Source organism: Erithacus rubecula (genome assembly GCF_903797595.1).
Source record: "Erithacus rubecula genome assembly, chromosome: 2".
NCBI lineage: Eukaryota > Metazoa > Chordata > Aves > Passeriformes > Muscicapidae > Erithacus > Erithacus rubecula.
The window spans coordinates 23,977,825-24,001,231 of record NC_136685.1 but is presented as its reverse complement, the minus strand read 5'-3'; the positions used below and the strand labels follow the sequence as shown (position 1 = coordinate 24,001,231).

The 23,407-nt window shown below is 42.3% G+C and overlaps 1 protein-coding gene across 4 annotated transcripts in view; it reads left to right on the top strand.

Moving 5' to 3' along the window:
* LOC306798550 (dystonin-like) overlaps positions 1 to 23,407 on the top strand; it is a 283,743-nt gene that overhangs the window by 29,618 nt on the left and 230,718 nt on the right. For 2 of the 4 annotated variants that reach the window (XM_079298670.1, XM_079298669.1), the window contains exon 4: positions 4,779 to 4,986. In XM_079298670.1, coding sequence (XP_079154796.1) covers positions 4,779 to 4,986 — 208 coding nt within the window. Of the gene's footprint in view, positions 1 to 4,778; positions 4,987 to 6,205; positions 6,349 to 23,407 lie in introns of those variants that run through there. The other 2 variants (XM_079298672.1, XM_079298671.1) reach the window with 1 other exon arrangement.

The following is a 23,407-nucleotide window of genomic DNA, read 5'->3' as shown; positions in this document are numbered from 1 at the left end:
AGCACAATCTCTGATGTGTCACAGGGTCGGGGAATTTTTGTAATTGAAGATAATTGGGTATCAGGCTTGAGTCAGCTTTTCCCAGCTGGTTTGCCTGACCGGATTTGAAAGCTGACCTCGGCTGATGCTTCCTCCCCCGGGAATGCCAGCGTGCAGCCCCCGCTGCTCTTGGCCCTTTCGGCTCCTTTTTACAGGTGCCTCACCTGATCTCTGCTGGTGTGCAATACTCCACACATTTGCAGCTGCACCATCTCCCACTCATTTCACCTGATCTTCTGCAGTGCCTCACTGACAAACAGCGCTGCTTTCCCTCCCCAGGGGAAATCACGCCTTGGAACTCGGCCGCATCCCTCTTACAAGAAGTATGCTAAATGCTTCTTTGAAATCATCCCCGTTACTGGAAACCAGCTCGCTTTTACAGCACAATTGCAAGCCTGTCTCTCAGGCTCTGCTGTAGTCCCGGGATTCCGTGGAAGCGGCAAGGGGAGCCCGGCGCTGCGGCCACTGGTGAGCGCGGCGCACCCCCGTGCGGCACCGGAGCGAACCGAGCCACGGAACCCCGGCTCGGGATCCCCGGTATGGGATCCCCCCGCATGGGAACCCCGGCTCGGGATGCTCCCAGGTCCGCCTGCCGAGCTCGGTGAGACCGGGGGGCTGCGGCGCCCTGCCCTGCCCTGCCCTGCTCACACCCGCGCCGCTGCTGAGCAGCACCAGCGCAATATCGGAGGCAGAGAATAAACAGCTACAGCAACTGGGCTGTGACCTTACCGGCCTTCAGGCTAAGAGCAGCCAAGCCCTGAGCCTTGCTAAGTCCCTAAGAGTAGGCTAAGTAAGGATGATCAATGTTTTAGGTGATGTAAAAGACACTTCACTCATGTAGCCCTCAAGAAAGTGTTGTGTATTATTAACTGTTGTTTTTCCCTTGAACACAGCGATGTACTTTATACAGAAATAACAGAAATGCCTTACATATTTTGATTTTAACCTTTTTTTTTTGTTTTTCCCACATGTTGTTCTAATGGGCTAGGAACCTTTTCCAGAATAGTACAGGTGTTCTGCATTTTTTCCAGTTTTTTAAACTGCTTGATATGTTGCTCTGATAATAGAATGCTTCTTTGGGGCATAGAACTCTATAATGGAAAATGTGCATGCTGGAAACACGGAGTCCAGTGGATGAGTGGTACACAAACAGTGCCTGTACAAAAGAGGAACAATTACAGATTTTTATCAAAGCTGTTAATTTACTCAAGCAAAATTGTTGACTTGATTATAAACATTTTTGGAATAGCAAAGTCAAAAATACTTAGGTGCTCAATACCTCTGTGCACACATGACTGAGAAGTATCTCCATGCTGAATAAGGAAGTAGTCTGTAATTAAGTTAGAAGTTGACATTTCTTAATGTTTTCCAGGTTTTGATGTTATAAAAAATTCCTTTCTGAACTTTCTACATTGCTCTGAAAATGAAACAACATGGTTCTTGAACAGTTAAAAGCTAAAGTGGGTTTTGATTAGTCTTTTGGTTACTGCATATATTAATTAAGGTATGATAACCTAAAAGGAGATAGCTAGTTGTAATGCATACATGCCAAAGACTGCTCTACCATTTCCTGTTCAGTTTGATTCTCATAAGATATGAGTGGAGTCTTCTCACATAGCTTATCTTCCAGTATTGTAGCAGACCTGACTATAAGGCAGACTCCTTTTCCCTCAAACTGACATCTCAGTAGACTGATGGTGCATAAAGAACGACCACTCAATAGTGCTTTTGGCTCCTACAGGTAGGATAAGATGTTATGAAATCTAACACTGGGCTATGAAGGTGTCTTTTGAAAAAAGGAAATCCTACTGAATAAAACTTACAGTTTACTTTCAAGTATAAATCTGAGATTTGAGATCTTTCCCCAAAACTTCAACAGCAGTTGCTACTGTACTTTGTTCTTGATATTTCAAGCTGCTACATAAATAACTAGTGAACTATTGCTACAGCACCTCACAACACTGTGTTTGGGCTTTCATGTTTTAAGCTAGAAATGCAGAAGGTGAAAAAGATGGAGGTCAAAATCTGCCACTGAGCATCTGTGTAATCCAAAAATACTGGGGGTTGCTGATCAGCCACAAGAAGGTACAGGCCTGAAACAGGATGTTCAGACCTGGGAATAAAGGCAACACTTTCTCTTCTATGGCAAAATCTGGAGCTAAGGACAGGTCTGAAGGAGCCTAATCCCTGACTAAGCACATGAGGAGCCCTGGTAGCCCCAGCTGGTACAGCAAAGTGCCCTGCAGCAAGCTGAGCCCTTCCAGCTCCTATGGGGAATACACCTATATGTGACCCTCCTGCTTTAAGAGATCCAATTTTAGCTTATTATACAAACTGACAACAAAATAGGCTCTGCACTAAAACTAATTATGAAGGCAATCTGAGCTGGTATCAGACATCTCATGTTTCTGTTTTTCTGCACTTACCTTCTGCTCTCTCTACATCACAACACAGTGAACAAGAATTCAGTTAATTGGGTTTATGTATTCATTCCCTCCCTCTCAACTTGCACATTTCAGACTTCACCATGGAGTACTGGACAAGGAAAAAAGAGAATTGGGATAGAAGTGAGGAGGGTCAGAAAGAAAAAAAAAGCACTAATAAGTGATCTCCTTGTAATATAGCAGATTATTTAACTGTGTATTTTTTAAACTTGTATGCAGAGCAAAGAGTGCATTATGTTTTTTCCTCTGGATTAGGCAGACTCTGAGTTTTAAATGGGTAAAATATCCCCCATGACAACTGACAGTGAAACAAAAGAAAACAGACAGCAACAATATGTTTTTATCAGATCTCAATCACTGTACAGATTTCTTCTTTCAGTGAAGGTACCCTTTAAGCCCCTTTATAGAAAAAAATAAAGTTGAGAAATGGACTACAATGCAAGCCTAAAACATTATCTGGTTTAGTTTTGGTACCTGGAAAGGCTGATCTGGAACAGAGACTAGGCAGAGCAAAAGGGATAAAATAGGTACTTATAGGAAGGATACACCCTGGGCAGTGCAGGAGCCCGGCCGGCGCTACGCCCAAATCAAACCAAGATGGATCCCGGTCAGGAGTCTTGAAACTTTGATACATTTTGGTTCATCTACATTCTGGGGTCAATTATCCAACCACAGCCCCAGGCTATGGAGTCTCAGCCCCCTGGCTTCCCCCTTTCCCTCGCTCTTGTTTATGCTTTTTTGGGTACCAGTTGTCCTTGATTCTCTAGCTAGGAAGGGATTGTTTTATCACTACCCAGTGAACTTACTAACACCTAACATGAAGTTTCAGAGTTACACACTAAGCAGCAGAGAATCTGAAAAATACAACAGCCAACACCCCAAGGCATCATTATCAAACCTGGAGTCTAGAATGGCTAGATGGAGCTGTTGCTGTGTACAAAATATGCTGGCTTTAAACTGAAAGAGGGCAGATTTAGATTAGATATAAGGAAATAATTCTTCACTACGAAATTCTGGTGAGGCACTGGAACAGGTTACCCAGAGCAGCTGTGGAATTGCCCAGGGCCAGGCTGGACTCTGTGCAATCTGGTCTAGTGGAAGGTGTCCCTGCCCCCAGCAAGGCAGTTGGAACTAGATGGTCATTAAAGGTCCCTTACAACTCAAACAATTCTGTGAGTCTGTGATTCTACTGCACCTGTAAAAGCTGACAACAGCCCACTCCTAAAAGTTCACATAATTGGATGAACATCAGGTTGCGCTTTTGAAAGGCTGTAACAGTATCTCCCACATGAAATGACAAATCAAACCCATCATTTTCTTGTGTTGTGCTTTGGAGAAACCACAAATCCCTTCAATCAGAAAATACAGAGTAAAAGGAATAGCACCTTGCTAGTGGACACACTGGGTTCTGATAACGTGTTTAATGATGTACCTTAAATTTCAACATGGTGCCAAACTATTACTGTTCACACATCTCCGTTTTCCACTTTGCCATAAACAGGGAAGACAGACATGGCAGAAGCCTGCACTGCATCAATGTTTATTTACATTTCAGGAAGAGCTCATTTTTGAGTAGGTGGGAAGCCTGAAAGTGGATACAGTCTATACTCTGAGATCAGTCGTTGTTTGCCGATGCCGCCTGGCAAAGTGTGACAGAAGGCTGAGGCTGCCCATCGCGCCCAGCTGCCCGAAGGGGCTGCCCTGGGAAATCGTGTTCCTTCCTTCCTTCCCTCCGTCCCCGTTCGCCGCGCTGGGCTGTCCCCGGGACTGCGGGGCAGGAGCAGACCCGGGGCGGTGATGAAGAGCCCGCCTTGGCTCCCGGCGGGCCTGGGTCTGTCCCAGGGGCGGATTTACCAGCAGCTCGCTGATGGCAAATCTTCCCCTTGTCCTGGCGGGGGAGCCAAACGCCATCGATCTGTAGCCGGGAAGGTTGGTGGCTTTTTTTTTTTTTTTTTTCGGCTGTTGTTGCTACTGGGTTTATTGTTGGCGAAGTGGGAGGCTCATTCGCGAGCTCGTTGCCCAGCCGCAGGCCACGGCTCTACCCCGACATCCCTCCAAATGCACTCCCGCTAAAGACCGGCTATTTTTTGGAGGATCACCCTCGGCACTCCGCACACGCACCCTTTCCCCTCTAAATTCACAGCAATGGTGAGCGGCAGCCCTCTTCCCTATCCTCCTTTTCCCGTGAGATGCTTTCCCACGCCACGCGGGGCGGGTATTCGCCGGCGCCACCTGAGCCCCTCGTCCCGAGCTGCTCCCCACGCACCCTGTCTGTCTGTCTGTCTCCCCGTGCAGAGCTCCGGCAACGCGTCCTACCGATGCTCCATGTCGTCCTCCGCCGATTTCTCCGACGAGGAGGACTTCAGCCAGAGGTCGGGGACGGTGTCGCCGGCGCCGGGGGACACGCTGCCCTGGAACCTGCCCAAACACGAGCGGTCCAAGCGGAAGATCCAGGGCGGCTCGGTGCTGGACCCCGCCGAACGGGCCGTGCTGCGCATCGCCGGTAAGGCGCGGTCGGGGCCGGCGGGACCCCCGTCCCTTCTCCTTCAGAGCGCGGCCCCCCCGGGCGGTGACTAAGCTCTTTGGCCGCCTTTTGCGCCTGGATGCACTGATGCGTGTGGAAGGCGAGCCGCAACACGCGCAGGTGCGCCCATTAAACTTTGATGCGAAAAGGCATCAACAGCCGGGGGCTGCAGCCGCGGCGGGGCCGGCGCTGTTTTCGGCCCACAAGGCCGAGGCAGCCCCCGGCCGCCCTGCGTGGAAGCGGCGCGGGAGAGAGAGAGGCCCGGCGGGCGGTGATGCTCCGCCAGGGGCGGGGGACCGGGCGCCGCTCTTTGTCCGCTCGGGGCTCGGGCTGCGCTCGGGGCGGACGGGGACCGGAACGGAGCCGCCCCGGTGCGCCCGAGGCCCGGCGGCAACTGATGTCGAAAATAGGGCGGAGGTCCGCATCGCTCTGGCGAAAGCTGGAAAACGCCCGTGAAAGAATCCCAGAAAGATGCGGCGGTCCTCAGCGCTCCCCGGGAACACCGCTGTTGTTTTCCCCAACCACCCCGATTATTAAGCGCCTCCGTGGGTCCCTCCCGGGACACCATTTCCCAGGGTAACCCATCCTAGCGGCGCTATTAGCGGGAGCAGCGCTGCGGAGCCGGGCTCCCTCCAGCCGCAGGATGCTTGCGGCCGCAAGCGCGGGGGCTGCGGAGCCGGCCCGGCCACTGCCCCCGCGGGCAGGGTGGGCAGGACGGGCACCGCGGGCTGGGGGCAGGGCAGCAGAGACCGCAGCGGAGCGGGGCCGGGGACAGCGGGGGGATGTACCGCGGCGGTGACACCTGCCGCGCCCGCCTCACCCCGCCCCTCCGCGGGACTGCGGGAGCTCGGCCCGGCCGGTGCCGGCCTGGGGACCCTCCCGCGGGTGCAGCATCCCCCGGCCCCGGCAGCGCTGCGGGCGTCGCGTCCCCGCCCCGGCAGCCGCGGGCGGAGCGGGGGCGGGCGGCAGGCGGCGGTGGAGCTCGCCGGCCCGCAGGCGGTGCCTCGGCCATGGGGCTGGAGCGGGTCTGCGGCGGGGAGGCGGCGGCCGCCGGGCTGGTGCCGCCCCTCCGCGCTCCGAGGGGCGGCCACCGAAACCCGAGCGGCCGCGGGGGCGGTTCCCTGGCCGGGCTGGCAGCGCCGCCCCCCGCCGGCTGCTGCCGGGGCTTTTCTTGTGCCACCCCCGAGGCTGCCGGCCGCCCGAGCCGCACAGCCGGGCAGGGCTGGGCTGGGCTAGGCTAGCTGCCGGCCATGGCTGGCTACCTCTCCCCCGGCGCCTATTTCTACGCCGAGGAGCAGGAGTACCTGCAAGCCTACGAAGATGTCCTAGAAAGATACAAAGGTAGGGCAGCGCTCCCCGCGCCGCGCCGCCACACCCGCCCCGCCGCTCGCCCGCCGGGTGTGGCGGTGCGGACCCGGCAGGCGCTGGTGGCAGCTGGGGGAGGTTGGTGGCCCCGCGTCCCTGCGAGGGTCGGTCCGGGGGAACGGACGTGGGCGGCTTGTGCGATAGATATAAATACCGTGTCACCTCATCGGTGGGTGACAGGCGCTCTCGTGCGCCTAAAAGTCGCTTTTTCGAGTGCGGTGTGGATGCAGAGATTTGTCTCGATGTGCATTCGTATTTTAAGCTTTGGTTTATTTTTACCTATTTATTTATTTATATGGGTTTTTTTTTTTTTTTTTGGTTTAGGGCAAAATAATTGGCTTAGTTCGTGTAGCATCTGTGTTTTTTCATCGAATACAGAAAGATAAGGAAAAAGGCCTTTATCACGATGAAGATGCATTCAGCTAAATTAATCTTCCTAGAAATGTAAATTGCACTGATTTCTTAAGCTCATCGGGATGGAAGGGATGGTTTGGATGATTCATTGCTGTTTTTCAGCACATTTGCTAGTACTAAATCTGAAGAAGCTTATCAAAAGTGTTACAGCTTTGATTTTAATCCAAGTGTGAAAGGGATGGAGTTAACTGTTCACACTGAACCTTCATCCCTGAAATAGTTTTTACAGCATGTCACAGCATATGCTGACATTTGCAGAGCTGAGTCCTTTCATAATGCTAGGGAATAAGATGTTAGATTTCATATCTGAAGTTTTTCAGCTGTATGTCTTCAATCAGTCCTGAGGATTTCTGTTAAATGGTTTCCACTGATGGGAATGGGAGTGGCATAGTTTAAGACAGATTGATTTGAAGATACTGATAAGTGATTTTGTTTATTCGTTGTTGTTAGTAGCACTATTTTGAAAAATAAACCCTCAACAGATGGTTATTTTGTCTATGAGAACTTGTTGGGTGTGAGTGTAGTTTATACTGGTGTCACTTGCAAATTCGTGTGTCATTAGCAATATTGACTAATGACTCCTTTGTGTCTGTTGCCCATTGTGTCAATGCAGCAGTGGAGCATGTGCATCGTTTCTGTACTGAAACACATTAGTGCATTTTAGTTGGGAATTGATTATCATTTGATGATTGCCATCAACTTTAAAAGTGCATCTTTATTCAATTCTCTCTTTTTTTTAAAGTCTTCAATTTATATGCAGCTGATCTGATTTTTGCAAAATTCTGGAGCTAGTAGACTGTTTACTTTGTAAATAAACACTGAGAAAGCTTGTTCTCCTGCTAGAATTAGGTTTAATAAGGCTCCTTCTCATACCAATTACTTGCTTAAAAACCTGGGAAAGTGATTAGGCCCAATTTCCCCTATTTCAATGGGAGTTTTATCAGGAAAGGGACTGAAAGGTTTGGTTTTTATATGCTGGGGAACAATAGGATTTCAATTAAATAAACTCTGAAAACTAATTTGCATCTCTGTAAGAAATAAAGCACTTTCTGACAGTATTTGAATATATCTTATTGTGGGGTTAACAGAGTCCATTCATATGGACTTTCAGTGACGTCCAAATCCTGAAATTATTTGGAAGGATCCAATGTCTGTTGTCTTAGTTTTTAGTGTCGTATTTTATATACTGGAGTGCTGTGTTTTGCTGCTCAAGGTAGACTTTATTCAGCCATTTGGAGAAAAGGTAAAGGTTTCGACTTGTTTTAATTAAGATATATTGGAAACCTGGAAAACACATTACTTTCTAAAATGTGTTTTCAAGCCAGTCATGATTTCTCATTTGAGTCCCAGTAGTATGACTTCACTACAGTGATTGTTGTTCTGATGACTTGCTTTGGGAGCTGATCTAATCAGAAAAGAATTGCTACAATATAGCCTTTGAAGAGGGAGTGCCATTTCTCTGAATTTCTCAGTTTTGTAAACACCTCCTTTAGTAAATTTTTTAATCAAATGCGAACTATGTGGCTTAATAAGATGAGCTTCAATCTCTAATTTTAATGCTGATAGTTCTTCTATTTTTTTTTCCTTTTTACAGTCTGCAGAATGCTTCATACTAATCTAGGCTGTTATCAGGGTGCCAAATTATCTATGTCCCAGCTGTTGAGTACTGTAACTAGCAGAGTCAGCTGTACAAAATTCATTGCCTGTCTTGGAAGGCTTGGGATCGTATGATGCTGCATCATTAGGATGATCAGGCCTTTGGTTTAGGAAGAGAAAAGCTGCCCTTTTTAAATGTAGAAAAGTGAAATTTTACTTTTTCTCTGTTTCTGTTGCCAAAGTAGGCTGCAAGACTTAAAGATCATTGCAACACCAAGTACCTTGTTCTTTTAAAAGTTGAAAGCAGTATATTTGTGTGTCTCCAAATTCTGTCTGCTGATCATGTCTCTGGCTGTGACAGTAAATAATTAGGCAACTGTTTGCTAAATCTGACATACCACAGAAGTGCTGTTTGCTATGGGAGAAGGGAGTGCTGTTTTCTGATCCCTGGTCAGCTCAGTTGCTGGCTGTCAGGTTTTTTTTTTTTTTTCTTGATTGGTAATTATTTCACAGTATTTCTAAAGCATTTTAATAGAAGAAAAAAAGTCACATTATCTCAGATGTTTTAGAAATCAGATTGGATCCAGCTACTTACACAGGGGACGAAAATGCTTCTTTGTTGATAGCACTTTTAAGAATTCAAAGGCAAATCCTTATGAGAGTGGCAATAAAAGATCTAGTATAGTTTATCTGAAGTATTTCACATCTTGTTTGTGACTGAATAGTAATATTAGAAATTATACAGATATTTGTTAATATAACTAAAGGTTCAGCTTTTTCTCAAAAACTGTTTTTGAGTTCTCTGGGAGGTTGTAAATAACTTCAAGAATTATTCTTGGTGCTCTGTAAGTTACCTCAAGGTTGCCTGGGAACAAGATGTAATAAAATTGTTAGCTGTAGCCTTTTTGATATATAAGAAAATGTCCAGTAGTATTGCATAGAAGTTTCATTTTTAAAACATTCAGTGCCATCTCTGTCATATGACATAAGAATACATTGTTCAGTGCCATTATTATTTCAGCATTAAATATCTGAAGATTATGATTTTAAGCTGTAAATGCAGTACATTGATTAGATTTCCTCTGCTATAAATCTGAAGTAATAAACTGAGAATCTGAAGTTCATTACTGAAACTGAATTTTATGAATAAATTAACATCCCTCTGAAATGGTCTTTCTTTAATGTATTCTTCAGTTCAGGTAGTAAATTTTGTTTGAGTAGCAGTAGCAATAACCCTTTTCTGAAACGTTTTGAATGATTGTGTAACTAGGTTGTCTCCATTTTGACATCATTTTTGATACGGGTACATCTGTTAATGACAGTGTGATTGCAGTATCTGGAAAAGAGCTAATTAATGGACTTACATGATTAGTGCTTCCTTTGGGTACTTTGGACTTGCTGCTTAGCCCTTGTGTCTGTAGGAAGGAGGGGTAAGTCTGGGTCTGGGGACAGCAAAACTCAGGCCAGGCTGTTAAACTTGGGTACATTTGGTTTCACTGTTGGCATTGCCCTCTTGCTTTAAAGGGATCTGTGATAGTACACATTGAGCTGAAGCACAGCAAACAGCTCTGGTTGTGTATTCTGAGAACAAAGACACTGGAGATGGACGAGAGCTAGCAGGTCATCTGATGCATTCTGTTGCTTGTGTAGGGTTCAGAGACAATGTAATTTGTTCTAATGATTGATTGAGGGTGGTGTCAAGTAAAGCTGTTCTGACATTGGGTACAGGTTTTGAATTAAGACAGAAACAATAGATGCCTGTTGTCCAGCTCCTTTGAGCCGACTTCAAGAAGGGAGCATTTGCACAGAATGGTTTTTATACATCTGAAAATGAATTGCTGCTGCATTTTAGGAATTTGGAGGCTCCTAAATTTGTTAGGTATCAGATCTAGTCCAGGGATATTCTTCTTCAGAGATTACTTCATAGAGCAAAGACGGTAAGGGCCATCATAGATGCTCCTGGCTCTGGAATATGCAAATTTCTGAATTTCCTTATTTATGCTTTGAAGTTGGGGACCTGAATTTTCAGTCAGCAGAAAACGTGCTCTTCTGGGCTCTCAGCTGTGAACTAATTGAATCTTCTGCTTCAGGGTTCTGATTTTGAATGCAGAAGGCAATCCTGAAGTGAGTCATTGATTAGGTAGTTTCTACTACAGATGGTTTTCTTTGACCTCTTTTCAGGAGCTGGTAGTATCTAGCCTTGGGCTTGATCACTTTTTTAAAAAACTTTTTTCAAATGGGAAAGTTATTTTGGCTGACTAGTGGGTGCATGTGGATTATCCAGCTGCATGTCACCTAATCCTTTCTTTGCCACTGTATGAATCTTCAGCAAGACAGCCCTGTTGTTTCCCATGTTCCTACCATATTTCCTACAGCAGTTACTCTCCTGGAAAGAAGAATTGTAGCCAACAGAAAATGTCTTAAATTAGGGATGGAAACATAATATCTTTTAGGCTGTCTGAAGTTGGACAAAATTAATGGACAACTTGGGCCACCTGAAGTTTTACTCTGTTTCAACATTCTTCCTTATTTAAAGCAGAAGTTGTGACTTTTAAAGGATTTGGAATTGGGGTATTTCCTTGAGTACATTCAACTTAAATATGAATCTGATCTTGCTGATTTAACTTCTATGAGGTGTTTACTTGAGCTTAAATGAAGAGGCTTTGGAGTAAAAGAGCAATAACCTGAATGTTGGGCAATCAGTGAGGTTTGTTTTGTGAAGACTTTGAGATGTGGGCAGCATTTTCTGAAGCTCAGTTTCATGGTACACATAAACTGTGGCTGCTTCTCCATGATTTTAATAGGCACCTGTTTGGTTGACTAAGGCAGAGTGAATTTGGCCATTGATTCAAATATTTTTGGTATGTGAATTGGGCCAGATATCAACGGTCTGCTTCATTGTTTTTCTGCTACTTCCCAATTCCAATTGAGTCAGCAACATCTTTTAAATACAGCTCATAGGAATATTCCATAATTCTTTTTTTAGGATGAAAACCAAGAGGTGGTGAAGTATGAGGGGAGGAAAAAAGTCACTATTGGGTTAAAAGGTTTGTTTTGTCTCAGTCTATATTTTTGGTGGAGGTGTTAGTAATTGTTTCCTTCAATCGACTTGGCTAATTTCTAGTGGTATTTTGCTTGAAAACTAGGTTATGCTTTATTTTTTTTCCTCTACACTATTTAAAACGTGCCTGGTTTGAAGAATTCATTCCACCATTTCAGAATGTACTTGGATGTAACTGCTTTGTAAAATAAAAATGGGCTTATTCATATGCTTGAATTTAAGTGCAAGTATTTTATAAGTTCAGGCTTAAAATAATAACATTTTGTAAATGTCAAATATGAATGCAGCTTATTGCTGCATGCCTGAAATGTTTCCTGTAAAATATCATTAAAGCCGTTTAATTTAACAAAGCCTTGTTTTTCTGTAGTGGGTGAAAATATTCATGTACTGAATGCTTCCACTCAGCCCAGCTTTCAAACAGGTGAAACAATGCTTACAAAGACACTTCAGTCTGCTGGTCAAATCCTGAAGGGCATGTTAATAGCCAGACCTTACAAGTTGATCTGTGTAGGCAGACTTGGTGCTTTTGTGGGGAAAGACTGGCTTTGGAAACCCACCCACACAAGACTCTTCCCAAGGCTGGGGCCCAAGTAATAGTTGATCCTTTGATAAGGCATATCCCTCCTAAAATCAGGCCTCCTGTAGGGTATTCCAACTTGGCTGTGGCTGCATTAAAAGCAAGTCAGCATGGTTCCAGATTTAATTTTATTTTACCTGGTGAGTACATAATTTTGTTGTGCACTGTTAGCCTATTAATTCCTTGGATTTTGTACAAGATGATAATAGCTGCCAATAAATCTGCAAAAGATGAAGGTTCTAAGCAAATGTATGGAGGGTTAAATTCTGCACCTAGCAATCACACAATTAGTGTAACTATTTCTGTAAGACAAGGAGGATTAGGTCTCTGATGGGCTTGCCAGTGGCACAGGCCAAAATCTGCTCTTGATTATAGCCACATGGCCCTTCTGAACTTGGTTTGCTTTTAAACATATCTTCATTATTCATTTTCATAGTTAACATGTGAAATTACAGTATTTAATGATGTGTTCTGCAATGCATATAAGTACAAATCAGCAGTTAAGTGGGGTTCATAACCTAATTGTGTTGGCAAACTAAATTAGTTTGGCCAGAGGTTCAGGTATCCAGCTATCTGACAGCTATGACACTTGGCACCACGTGGATCTAAAATTAGTAGAGCTCTTCTGTCCTGGGATTAGAGAGATGTGTATGTTTTAGTTCACAAAATGGTTAAAAGTCTGACTCTGTATACAGCTTTCAGGGGCATGTTTTGGGCATTTTGCAGATGAGACTATGGGTGAACAGAGAAGTTCCAGAAAGTCTCTTGCTGGGTACTGAAATGGATATCCTGTCAAAGTCTGCTCATAGACTTTTTCTGCCTGATCAGATTACCCTCTGTGTGCTCCTCATGTGACAAGTCTCCTAGGCACAGTAGAAGCAGCATTAGAGAATGAGTGTAATCATTTCAACAGACATTTTGCAGTAGTATTAATGATAAAGCATCCTGAACTATTCAAGCAAAAGAGCTTTTTTGAAAGAGAAATGGCACTTTCAGTGCTGTGGTTTTTATTCTAACAAAACTTCAGTTAATTTCAGTGGGAGTCAGGAACTTAGCTATTGATGTTTATAAATATTTAATGCTTTAAATTACTTTGCCTTTAGATAAATTTTTAATTTTGAGATAAAGGGTTTACATTGCATCCTAGGAGTTAGGAAATGACTAGAGCACTTGTCTGGAGAAGCCACTGCTGTGTATATAACTTCTGGGAAGAAGGAATTATTGCTAAGGTAGTTATGGTTTCAGAGTAAGATATTTTCAAAAGAACTGATAGCAATGTGATTGCAGATGCCAATGACCTTTAATAGCAATTAGGCTCTTCCCTGCTGCTTGTGCCTTGCAAGTTTTCCTCCCGTGACTATACATTCATTATTGCAATCATAACCTGATGTTGGAAATCATTTCATAATACCATGTATTACAGATTAGTTCTGCATTTAAAATTCAGTTTTTGAAATGCTTTATATGTGAAGTCTTCTCTGAAGAAAAATTAAACATAATTTTTAGAAAGAAAGTTGTTTCTGAGTTAAGGACATACATTTCAAACATACTGAAATTTTCTTTGTAGTCATACTTGCTAGTCTTAATGCCTTCTGCCCTCTTAATTTTTATGAATTGCTGAGAAACATTTGTTGTTTTTGTGTAGGTTTTCATTTTGCTTTGCTGGAAATATTTTTCTACCTCCAGTTTACACTGGAGTTAAAGCAGCCTTTGGCTTAGTATCTCTTTAAAGTAGAGAACAACACACACAGATGAGCCACAGGAAGAAAGCCAAAGTTGATTAGGTCCCTTGATGAAATTACCTTATAATTTTACCATGATCAACAGGATACTTTTGCATTGTATTTTTGTTTCAATATTTTAAAATAGAGCCCTTGTTAACGAAGTCCATATACTTCTTGTGAGGTCAGATCTATCCTACTGCTGGAAATATCCACCCAAATTGTCATTTTCTGCTGTTGCAAATTGTATTAAGTGAAATCACATTGATTCTTGTAGACCTTGTATGTTTCTACTTAAATTGTTCATTTATTTTTGCTTTCTCATGGATATACATTTCCTTCAGATCTTGGATTAAATGGAGTCCAGCCATTCAACATGCTGTTTAAAGTGGGTGTGTGGTAGGACTGAGCAGCATCAAATGGTTATAATCTAATTTATAAAGATTATATTAGTGTCCTAGAAACAATACATGTTTATGCCTTGATATTTTGGCTGTCATACTGCAGCATTTCTTTGCTTTGGGAGCTATATAATACTCAGGAGAATTTAAAGAATTAAGTTTACACTTTGAGAGCTCGTGTGTCTCTGCAATAATTTGCAATTTAATATGAAATGTAAGGATTTGGTTAAATAGCAAGTGGGTGATGATCTTTATTGTAACTTGACATGTACTTTGAATTTGGTGCCTAGATTTTTGTATCCATTTCAGTGGCAGCACTGTGAATCATCTGTTGGAGATCTGGGTGTATGCCTAAATTGTTTGTGGATCTTTTAATTTGTGTTGGATACTGATTTTTTTCTCTTTGTATGCATTTTGAGTCTACTCCTGACCTTTGATCATTTGGCTTTTTTTGGCAATACTTCTTCATTGAAAGATGGGGGAATTTTATTTTTTTTTAAAGACTTTGCTCCTAGCATCTGGACGACCCAGTGTGATTCTGTTACTCTACCCTTGGCTCTTCTTTCTTCCTTACTTTTAAGTTATATTTTAGCTGTAAGCTGGATTCCTTGTGGGCCTGCACCTACAAAGTGCAGGCAGAAGATGGATTTCCTCTGAGGTGCTTCTTGTGGAGTTGAATTGTTGTTCCTCCTCAGGCTGGTGCCTTTGCTCTCCTGGTGGAAAAAGAGAAGTCCTCTATTCCATTTCCCTTCTGCCTGCCAGGGGCACAGGGAGCACTCTGGAGCACTGGCTCCAGTCCTAGTGTGAGCTTCACTCTCTGAACAGTACTTGGAGCTGTGGAGACATCTTTGAGCTTTTCCTTATCATACTGAAATGTAAGAACTGTGTGTTGAATGAGATTTCTCAGGCTATGTGGCCATGTGCTGGTTCCTGCTGTGAACTCGAGTTCCCAGAGTCAGGATCAAGCCTGAACTTGAGTATCAGGTGATGCACTGATGTGCTCGTGTCCCACTGTGAGAGAAATTCAAGGCTATCAAAATTCAATTCCCTGTCAGGGAAAGTGCAGAGAGAGGGAGCAGCACCAAGCGGACAGACAATAGCATGATCACTTCTGAAATGACTGCTTCTTTTGCTCCTGGCTTCAGTACTCTGTCTCACACCTGGATGTGTGAGCATTGCTGCTCAGGGTGGGAGTTAGTCTGGTTTGCACTGCCAGTGGAAACAAATGCACCCACCCTGCTGTGTGCAACCAGGTTATTTATGAAATACACCAAGATGTCTTCTGTATCTGAACTGCATTTGGAACGCCAAAGATTTGTTTTCCATGTGTTGGCTTAATGACTTGGCTAATGAATAATTTTAAATTGATTTATTTGCTTTTTTTCTTTTCAGTAAATAAACAGATCATCACAGTATTTGTCTCAGTGACTAGCAGTTAGTGTTGACAAGTGGCCTAGATGGTACATGAAACAATGGAATCTGCTTGCAGTTTGATTTTGTCAGTGTAGCAATAAGCAAAAGAGAGTCTTAACATTTTTTATGTTAATAATTTTTTGTCTGTTAAAATTGTTGTTACTTCTATATTTCAAGATTTAAAATCTCAGCTTTTCCAAGTTCTTTCCATGCCATGGTACTAAAGCATTTAATGGCTGCTCTTCAGTGCTCCTTCTATTGATGTACTTTGTGATGTGAATGTGATTGTGAATGTACTTTTGTTACATTAGTGTTTTATGTGGTATGTCTTTGATATGAAGTTAAGAATTCTCTTTGATTTTTTTTTTCTTTTAGGTAGTTCTTGAATACCTAGTATGAATACCTAGTATAACATTTATTGATCTGTATGCAGTTAGCAGTTTTCCACTGGTGGTTTTGGTAGTTCAGAGATGCTTACCTTCTGTGGGTTTTTTTTTTGGGTTTTTTTTGTTTGTTTGGTTTGGTTTGGTTTTTTTTGTTTTTTTTGGGTTTTTTTGGTTAAATCATATTTTCAATCTTGCCATTTCTAATAATCCTCCTAGTTTCAGTTAGTGAGTCTTAACATTTTGGAGTTCTCCCAATCTGGACACATTGGTATCATCATACAAGACTGAATGTTTTTGTTTGCTGCCTTCTCCAGCTCTTTAATAAATGTAGAATGCATTGTTGACTTCTGGAAAACCACACCATTTTCTCATGTTGGAAGACAGCCAGAATTCTAGATTTTTTTATTCTATAAGTAATTTTTCAATCTACAAAAAATTTGTGCCCTATATCATTGTTGGTTTTAGTTAGCTTTTGTAAATGAGTCAACTTTCCTTGTATTTACATGTACACACACACACACACATATGTATATATACACATACACATGGCTGGTTTTGTTTTTAACTCGGAGGAAATCAAACAAATGGAGAAATTTGTTTTGTGATGACAGAAATTATGGGAACAGGCTGCCCAATGAAATCACTCAAGGCATTCAGAACAGTTGTAGATGTGGCACTTGGGGACATGGTTTGCTGGTGGACTTGGCAGTGCTAGTTTTAAGTTTGATCTCAGTGATTTTGAAGCTTTTTTTCCATTCCATTATGGAACATTACATTATGCCACAGTACATTACATGACAATTTTACATTATGGGTATTGTTCCCAGTATTTTAGGTTTGGTTTAATTTGTTTTAATTTGTGCTTTCCAGTTACTCAACTGACCAGAGCTGCACCAGCAATCTATCAAACTTTTTCATTTATTTTTTAAAACTTATCTGGATAACAGTGATCCATTTTAGTGTAGGTTTTTGTAAGCAGGTTTGGTTTTTTCTCTGATACCTTAAATCCATTCTGAATTAGTAGTTAGTTAGTAGTAGATGGCCATGTATGCTATTTGTAGGAGGATGTGTGTAGGTTTCCTGTCTAAATAATTTATTCTTTGAGACTTCTTGTGATGAAATGTGGTAATTTTTCTGTAAAGGAGGCTGTGGGGAAAGGAAAATAAATTTTTTGTCTTAAAGCCTAGGTCCTTTCTTGTTTAAGAATTCATTCAGATACTTAGCCTTTGCAGTGGCTTGTCTATACTCACCACCTCCCTGATTCTGATCATCTGTGATCATGTCTGTTATTGTCTGATTTTGTATCACTATTCTTCTTTACTTTTGATAGTTACCAAGTCTCCTGCTTCTTTTTCATCCTGATTTTTCCCACCATTGTTTGGTTAGGGCTTCTATCTGTCCAAGAATTTTGCTATGCCAGAAAGTTTTCCTGTAGCATGTGCCTATTTACTTGATGGCACTGGGCATTTAGTCCAATAGCCTTCTGGTACCAGAGTAAATTTTGCTCCCTAACATCCATGTGAAAAGGGGTCAACATTGCAATCTCTTTCCTTTTTGACAATTAGTTTATAACTTTCCTCCATCATCTGACAATGTTTGAGGTACCTCTAACAGATGGGAAAATTTTAGAAAATAGGGGCACGTGTATTTTAAAGCAAAAAGTTTCCCATAGTAGTACCTAATGTTTTCTCATTTTATGCTGTTAAGATATGTATTTGTTCAATGCAGCATTGTTTTCAGCTTCTCCTCTTTCTATGTGACTTCCTGTTATGCTTTAGTTTGTTTTATAAATGCAAATCTTGGTTATTTGTAATATAGGTAATTTAAAGATACTATTACTGGCCTTTTTGAAATCCAACATAATTTTTGACATTTGAAATCTTAACCGTATTAAGGTTTTTCACTGTTTGGTAGCTACATATTGATCTAAAATTTATTTGAAACTTGAACAAGAAGACATATGGAGTGAAATTCTCACTGTTAAATGCTAGTCATCCTCAGTCTTGTCCAAAATACTGAGAGTACATTCTGTAATCTTGTAGATAACTGTCTTGTTAAATTATATCTTGGAACAACTGATCAAAACAAAGACCGAATCATGATTTCAAGATTTAAAATTAGCAGTATTATTTTTTTTCTGATTTAGAAGGCACGAATGGCATTTTTATTAACTTCAGTAGCTACATACTTATATCTGCCTCTTCTCCCAATTGTCCTGCCCATGCTGAAGGTTTCCTGATGGACACTGTGGGCTGCTCTGTGAAGGGTGGGGTCTTTCATGATCTGGATCTTCCTGTGAGTTTGTAAACAGGAATTTTCATGTGTCAGTTGCTGCTGGTATTTTTAGTATGACAACAGTTTTATCAGCAAGTGGAGCATTTTATCTCACATGCTGGGCTTTTGACATCAGGGTAAAGCTATTTTTATGTTTAAATTGGTATCACAGTTGCTGTTAGTGTTGGTTTTGGTAATGGGCTTGAATGTCCTAGCCCACCCTGTTGGGCTCCCCCAGTATCCCACAGTCTGGAACTCTGTCAGCTCCCTGAGAATGACCCTCCAGAGATTCCACAGCAGGGCTGGGCTCCAGCCTGGCACTGCTGGGTTCCACCTGTGGGCTCTCCTGGCAGGCTGTGTATCCCATCCTGTTTAATGTGCTGCCATTGTGTGATGACTTGACAGGAAGATCAAATGTGTGCTTGAACATAATGGCTTTTATTATCATCATTAACAGTGCTTAATTACTTTAACCTAGCAACCCGGTGATGGAGAAGGACTATCCATAGGACAAATTCATTGGACAACTTAAAAGATTCTAAAATTCACTTTAACAAGATGTTGAAGAGATGGGAAGGGCTCCCTTAGGAGCCAGGATAGGCACACACTTTATGCATAAGTATTGCTAGTTGAAAACATAATTAATGTTTGGAAAATACTGTGATTCTTGTAAGAAATGCCCTGGAGTGTGTCATGCTGATTTAATGCCCACCCCTCAGGCCACCCAGTGTACAGAAAGCTCCTTTGTCTGGTGCAGCCAGGAAATGAGAAGGTACTAAAGCCTTAAAGCAAACTCAGTGATGTCTAGCAGTATGGGCATATGTAAAAAAACTATGTAGAAGACAAAGGACAAAATCCAGTCCTAAATGCTGCCTAAGTCAGGATGTTTCATACAGTAGTCCAGGTTAGCTGCTTTCCACCACTACCATCTTCAAGTATCTGAATTTATGAGGAGCATTATGTATCTGTGTCTTCTCAGAAAGACTGCATTCCCAGAAGTGATGCTCTTGTTCTCTGCCTAGCATTCACCATATGCCAAAGGTCAGATAGAAAACTGCCTGAATGATTTCTGTGGTTTACTAACCAGGGAAACCTAATCCAAAACTGAATGCTATTCTATGTGAATTTGCATAAGAATAGCAGTGTTGTGAGTGTTTGAGAGTTATGTGTAATTTTAAGCCTCTCTGAGCAGGAAGAGTTTTGATTATCTGCAACCAGAATGACAGTTTTTTCTTTTAAAACAGTGTTACTGGGTGAACATGTAGGAGTGAAAAGGCTGAAAGGAAGACAGGTTAAAGATTGACATGCAAGTAAGAAAAGTGTAGGTTCTGGTCTCTGCCTCAAAGGTTGTTTTTTGTTTATTGTTGTTTATATCCATAAAAAATTCAAAGGATAGGATGAAACGCTGAGCTGTGCTCTACAGTATGGTAACACTTTCACAAAGAACCAGAGCCAAAGAAATTGTACTAATTTATTCCACAGTGACAACCCTATAAAATGTAGAGATGTCAACAAGAAGAATATCAAGAGAGTTATGATACTGCCTTTTGAGGATGTTACTGTCTTCATTGAAAGCACTGGTAATGTCCTCTACTGTGTTGAGAAGAGAGGATCCACACAGTGATCTGTGATGGGAAACTCCATAAAAATCCAGCAGAATCAAACTGTGGCAGGCAGCCCAAGCAATATTTATGAGCACAACAGTGAAGATTTGGAAGATAACAGAGTTTTTCCTTTCCATAGCACCTTCTATGCTGCTGTATTGCTAAGAAAATGGAAACTGAGGAAGTTGGGGAGCAGAGAGCAAGGGCTGCTCTCCAAGGGACAGGGTGCCCAGTGTGGTTACAAGGCTGGGGACACACTGACCCCAGGGCTCAGACCTGTGACCTCTGTGTGGGGCCAGCCTGGGGACAGCAGCTGATTCAGATCCCCAGGGGTTTTGAGATGTGCCCAGGAGCCTTACAACAGCTCTAAGGGCTGATGAATCTGCAGCAGTGGCTTTCCTTCAGCAGGACTAATGAACACCTTGCTGCTCAATCTATTTGCACATGCTACATCACTCCTTCCCTCCCTGCCTGACACAGTGTTTTATTTCTCTCACTGTAGAGTGGTTATGGCCAATATTGTTACGTATTCCTTAAACAAGGTACCTTTGCAGAGATTTCTTTGCAGTACTGTGTTGCTTGGGAAGGAAAGTGTGAGCTGTTCAAGTGGACAAGACCTGTGTTTATTCTGTCCCTGTGGCTGCCAATATACTTCCTTGGCATGGTCCAGACAGGAGCTGTTTTGTAGACCCCAGGGTGTTTTAGTTTAGAGGAGGGGATCATCTGATAAATGACACTTAGGTATGTGTGGAAGTATGGAAGAGATTCTTGCACAGTCTTGTACAGTCTCTTGTAGACTTTATTCCTGACAGTCCTTGACCATTTGTTTCATTACAAGCAACTTTTCTGTTTTAAATTCCACTTCAGCTTGCCATGATACTTTTTCTACATCTTGTCATCATGTCACAATACTAAAACTGTCAAAAAGCCCATTGCTTCAAGGTCAGCTTGGGATCCCGTGATTTTGAAATTTATGAATCTCCCCTTGCATGAATGTTGCCTTCATGACCTCATGCCAAATGAAATATCACTTGAGCTATTTTTGGTGGTTCTTCAGTGACAAATTTCTACCTGTCTCTAAGCAACAGCATTTCACCAGGACCATGAAATTTCTGTGGTTCATTTCTGAATGATGAGTTTTCATCTAAAACCTCCCTTTTTAGAACCACATTTAGTACAGAAGAAATAAATGCAGGTCTAATATTTACAAGATTCTGATTTCTTTTACTGGCTATTGCCTCCTCTGTTTGTTTTGCTATGTGGAAGCTAGGAAGGCACAGCTGTGTCTTCACAGATGATCTTAAAGTTCATAACCTAGTTAATCCTGCCAAGATGCCAGCTGTCTAGTAACCTTTTCCTCCAGTTTAACATCAGGGCTCACTCCAGGAGACCAGTTGCTGCATCTCCTGATTTCCAGGATAGATGTGAAGGGGAGTAAGAGCAGCAGCAAGGTAAACTCTGAATAGCCAAGCACTCAATGCAAGCATACACTTTGGGCTGAACTGCTGGGTCAGATGTTCAGTTCAGGAGAACAGTGTTTCAGCTGCTGCTTGTCCAAGGCAGCTGAAATGGCTCTTCCATGTCTGTGGTGGAGAGGGTGGTGTTGGCAGTCGTGTGCAGAGGGAGCTACAGACTCACTTGCAATAGGGTATGAGAGTTTTGTACTCTGTAATCCAGTGAGACCCAGGGCACGTGGTGGCTCCTGCCGTTCAGAAATGCCCAGCCTCACAAGCATCACGGGTTTAACACTGCCTGCCTGCATCTGAAAGGACTGTGATTGCTCTGTGCTGTTGCAAAAGCACAAGTTGCTCCAGACCAAGATAAAATGAGATTACAGTGCATGAGCCCATCTGTATTAGCTGCCTCATGTGCCTGCTGATGCTCACTGGTGAAATGGGATGTAACTAACTCTTCTTTCAGCAAGCACTGTGCTTCTAGGCACATCTGACATTTGCCTCGGAGTAACTGTGATATATCTGATATGCTCTGTGTCCCTTTGTTGCCTGGCCTCACAGTCCCCCACTTGTCTTGGGAAGGCATTTCCTCTTCCAGAATGCAGCAGTCAGCATGACTGATGTTTGCAAGGATTAAAGGTAAGGAGTTCAGGACAGTCACTGCAATACTTCGAAACCTGGATTAAAAAGTTGAGGCAAAACTTGTTTTACAGTTACATCAAAGCTAGTAAATTAGCATGATTAGGGCAATTCTGTGACACTGATGCCCACAGCCATAGAGGAGCCTTCATTCATGCTCTGAAATTCTTTTGCTCCCTATTGGGCCACAGCCAAGCTCTGTTGGGAATGGTGGATGACCCAAGCTCACCCTGAACTGTGTCTGAGAATTGTTTGAGAGGTGGGCAGCTGGCATGGGCTGAAAGCAAGCTAGAGATATCTCCATCAAAAACATACTAGAATGGAGGGATTCACTTCTTCTCCCCATGAACACCTGTCTGGTGTTTAATTTGCTAGTATGGATCTAGTCTGAAAATTGTCCTAAAAATTTTTGCAGCTTTAGTTTTTTTATAATTACTAGGCTATAGTAAGTGTCACGGTTGCCTTCTAGTCACATTAATTAAGCAATCTAAATTCTGATGTCCTATTTTAAGGAGTATTCATAGTGATAAGATTGGAAAAATTGTATGTGCAGATTTAGAGCAAAGGCTTTTTATTCTGGATATCAAGCTAAGGGGAAAATTTCCAAGTTAATAAGAAATATTTAATTTGGTATGATTTTTATTTGTTTGAGAAAGTATGCCATCTGCTTGAATAAGAGGCTTCAGTGCTTTTCCTGACCTCTTTGTAAGTTGTGGCTGTGCAGTTATGAATTCAGTTTGTGTTTAGAATGGATATTTTACAAGGGAGTATTATAGTGCATAGAATAAATGAGCTTATGCCAAAGGCTTTTCAGGAAGGATTGAAACAAAAAAAAATTGTGAATTCAAAGTTTAGTGGTATCACTGCATGGTTCAAGCAATGCTTAAGTGGTCAAAAGAGAAACTAGCAAATCTTAGGAAGTGTAGGTTAACCAAAGATGCTTGCTTTCTTCTTAGGCCCAATGGGCAAGGAGTATGCACTAACTTTTATGTATTTTTAATAAGATTTTTGTATTGTTGGTAATAGAAAAGTTTCTTGAACATGGAAATATGTCAAATTCATGCTGGAATTAGCTTAAGTGCAGTGGAAATGTGGCTACTGGTTTAGAGGTAAAAAGGGAATAATGAACAATCTACAACAGAGTTAAAAGTTGAAGCCTTACAAATGATCAGTATTTGCAGACTTGTAGTAAAAATTTCAGAGATGGTGAAATTGTTATGAATTGTATATTCTGTCCTGTTGCCTTTGGAAAAATTGACTATGAAAATTCAAAAGTAATTTTCTTGGTTGTGTTGATGGAGTGGGTTATTCCTCATGTGTTTGCTCCAAATAAGAGTCCATGTAATGTGAAAGATAGATAGTTCTCTTAGATAAGACTTACCTCTTCTAAATATAATCAATTTGTATGGAAGATGATTTTTGAATCCTTTTTCATATTGAAGGCATTAATTTTGTTTTCTCAAAGTTGAGAATAATATAATTTTTTTTCCTAAAG